Source organism: Seriola lalandi, unplaced genomic scaffold (genome assembly GCF_002814215.2).
Source record: "Seriola lalandi dorsalis isolate HSWRI2012SDOR001 ecotype SW California unplaced genomic scaffold, Sedor1 jcf7180001973298, whole genome shotgun sequence".
Lineage (NCBI taxonomy): Eukaryota > Metazoa > Chordata > Actinopteri > Carangiformes > Carangidae > Seriola > Seriola lalandi.
The window spans coordinates 1-2,882 of record NW_019443964.1 but is presented as its reverse complement, the minus strand read 5'-3'; the positions used below and the strand labels follow the sequence as shown (position 1 = coordinate 2,882).

Here is a 2,882-nt window from a genome sequence, read left to right as displayed (position 1 = left end):
CCAGACTTTTGTCTTTTAGCCTTGCCACAGAAGGAAACCATTGCATAATAAAACTATGAAAGCAGTGAGAAAAACAGCCGTCTCTCAATAGGACTATACATATACACAGTTTTCTACAATATGGAGCTATCCATAATTGCTGCCACTGTCACCTATCTGTAAAAGCATTTTCTGAGAAATAAAATTTACAGTCTCACACATTATCTGCCGACAGAACCTAAACAGGCTCTGCTATGAGTCCCTGTCATTCCAGCATCCTACAGGAGCTCTTATATTGCTTTTACATTGTCAGCGAGTGACCATCTGCAAGGTCGCATAGTCCTCAATTACATTAAAATAATCTAGTGGTGTCGCAACATCAACAGATATTGGATATTGCATGATCAGCAAACTGCTAGAACACAGCAGTGAAGGCTTTTATCCCTATACCTGGCTGTAATGCAAGCAGATTTCATTTTTGATTTGACTGAAATCATCATCGTAACATTGTCACATCTGTCTAAGAAAGGGTGAGGCGTGCAGATCAAAGACAAGTACCAGCATCAGGCCTGCTTTGTCTCTCTGCCGTCATCAGGACCAGAGTTTTTTCAGAAATGGCCCCAAAGCCTGAATGAAACATGCACGTCAGTATGTCCTTGTGCATCCTCTTGAGCTCTGTGCAGCTCAATGAGCCGCTCAGCACACAAGAGTCAACAACCAGACTCAAGTCTAACCTGCCATCCCTGAAGTCCCTCAGGCTTTGGAGCCACTAGGTTTCTAATCATAGTTCCTGTTTCTGTGTGTGTTGGTGTTTGGCCAGTGGCAGTGGATGAGATGGAAAATCGTTTACAGTCTCAGCAGATCCCTTTCACTCTACCAAGTTAATCACCAAATATCAGCAATGCCATAAATGAACATGGTTGTGGATTTTTCCATTAAGATGAGATGGGCACTAATAAAAATACCATTACATGACCATTCTTCTTCCAATTTTTACATACTTAACACTATTATATACCATAGAAATATATAAATACTATAAAATGTCTCTTTTTTACGATAAGCAAGCATTGGCATGCTACTTGATTCCAACAAGCTCCATTTCTGTTCTAGTTATAAAATCAGTACACTGCAGGATAGAGACAAGGGTTTAGCAACTTTGTGTAGGTCTATGTGTAAAAAGGCTGAACAGGAAGTCATAATTTGGCTATTTATGTTGTGTATGTTGTTGAAATTCAGTACCGCTCAAATCAGCTAAGTGGCAAACAGGGGAAAATAAAAATCTATGGGTCTGAATCTGAGCTTAGAACTGTGTAACAGTCATATCTGAAGCTAAATGAGGCCAGTCTGGTAAGATATACTTCCCTTTTCACAATTAATTGTCCGTTCTGAACACACTCCCACTGAGGTCAGCTCGTCAGGGGAGATTATCATCTGTCTTGAAGGGGAAACCATACTGCTGCGGGACGGTTGAGTGCTGAGTGTGTGCAGGCAGGAGTGGCCATCACGATGGTGGGGCGTTCTGGTTCTGGTATATGGAAGCTTTATCTTTCAACAGGTCCAGACATAGATGACAGCTCCAGCTCCCTGAGTGGCAAGATAACAGAGAGGAACCATCAGTGTCAGAGATGTTTGAAGCTGTTGTTAACATCAACTTTGGCTACATTTTATCATGTATGTCCATGAGCCTAAAGTAGGCGAGGCAGTCCACTAACTGCTTTATGGACGAAAGCCATCCTAACAGTAAGGCTCAATATTGAACATTAATACTTTTTTGGAACTAAATGAAATGTGTCTGTAGAACTCTGCCGAAAAGCTGTCGAGCAGCAAAGTAAAAGCAAAAAACTCAAACCAGTTTCATAATCTTGTTTATTTATTCATTGATCAAATAGTACCTGATTTAAATGAACATTAACACTTTTAGTGTGTTTGTTTCTGTTGATTTCACATTTGAGAACTATTTTCATCTTTTGTTAAATCTTTTGAAAATAAGGATTTTATAGAAAATATTTCTCATTAAGTGATCCAAAAAAAATAGTGACTTGTGACCCTTCCAAAAAGAAGCTAATACATTTTCAGAAGCTATTAAAGATGTAGAGTCAGTCACTGCGATACCTTTAGTGCTTTTAAGCAACACAAGCAGACAAATTTCAGTGTTGTCTGACTCGAGGCTTTCAGGGTCTGATAAATGTACAAGCTTGGCTTACTAGGGTCAAGATTACAAGTCTTCTTTTTCCTCTGCTCAGCCTTGAAAAGACAAAAATATGTGGGATATTTTTGGCTTTTCAAACTGCACAGTCCTAGTTCTACATTGCTGTCACAAACATTTTCTCTACAGAGCACTTTACTGAGTTTTTACTTTAGTTTTAACCCTTCACCTGAGATCAAGCACATGCATTCATTATTTTCTACTTAGTGGAACACTGTTACTTACCCTCTGGAGGTTCAGACATGGGAGGGTTGAGACAATACATGTGATAGCCTCTATCACAGTCGTCACAGAACAGAAGCTGATCCTGGAAGGAATGAGACGACAAATACACTTCAGCCCTCTGCCCAAACAACCTAGATCCTACTTAATCCGGTGGTTAGCATACAACATGTGAATGTAGGTAAACTCACATCATTCTCTGACGTGCCACACATGTTGCAGCACTTGCACTCTATGCACTGCCAGCGGTATGTCTTCACAGCGGCCATCATTACAGGAGTGAACTGCAGGCAAGATGGATGGCCTGCGGCGGAAATAGTTTTATCACTTTGTTATTCCCATTCTCACAACTGCATAAATAAACAGTTTTGCCGCTTTTGCTACCCTATATCAGCGTCCATATATCAACAACACACCTGAGCGTCCACAGTCGGAGCAGGACACCAGTTCCTCTGACTGACCAGTCTTGTGA

General features: G+C 40.6%; 1 protein-coding gene across 1 annotated transcript; it reads right to left on the bottom strand.

The window, feature by feature from the left end:
- Nucleotides 1-6: 6 nt before the first annotated feature.
- Nucleotides 7-2,876, bottom strand: LOC111651679 (zinc finger protein ubi-d4-like). The gene is made up of 4 exons (XM_023401701.2): nucleotides 2,827-2,876; nucleotides 2,602-2,714; nucleotides 2,414-2,495; nucleotides 7-1,566 (listed from the first exon to the last, which is right to left on the bottom strand). Exons 2-4 carry the CDS (start codon nucleotides 2,680-2,682, stop codon nucleotides 1,484-1,486), a joined length of 246 nt encoding a protein of 81 aa, XP_023257469.2. The 5' UTR covers nucleotides 2,683-2,714; nucleotides 2,827-2,876; the 3' UTR covers nucleotides 7-1,483.
- Nucleotides 2,877-2,882: the final 6 nt, after the last annotated feature.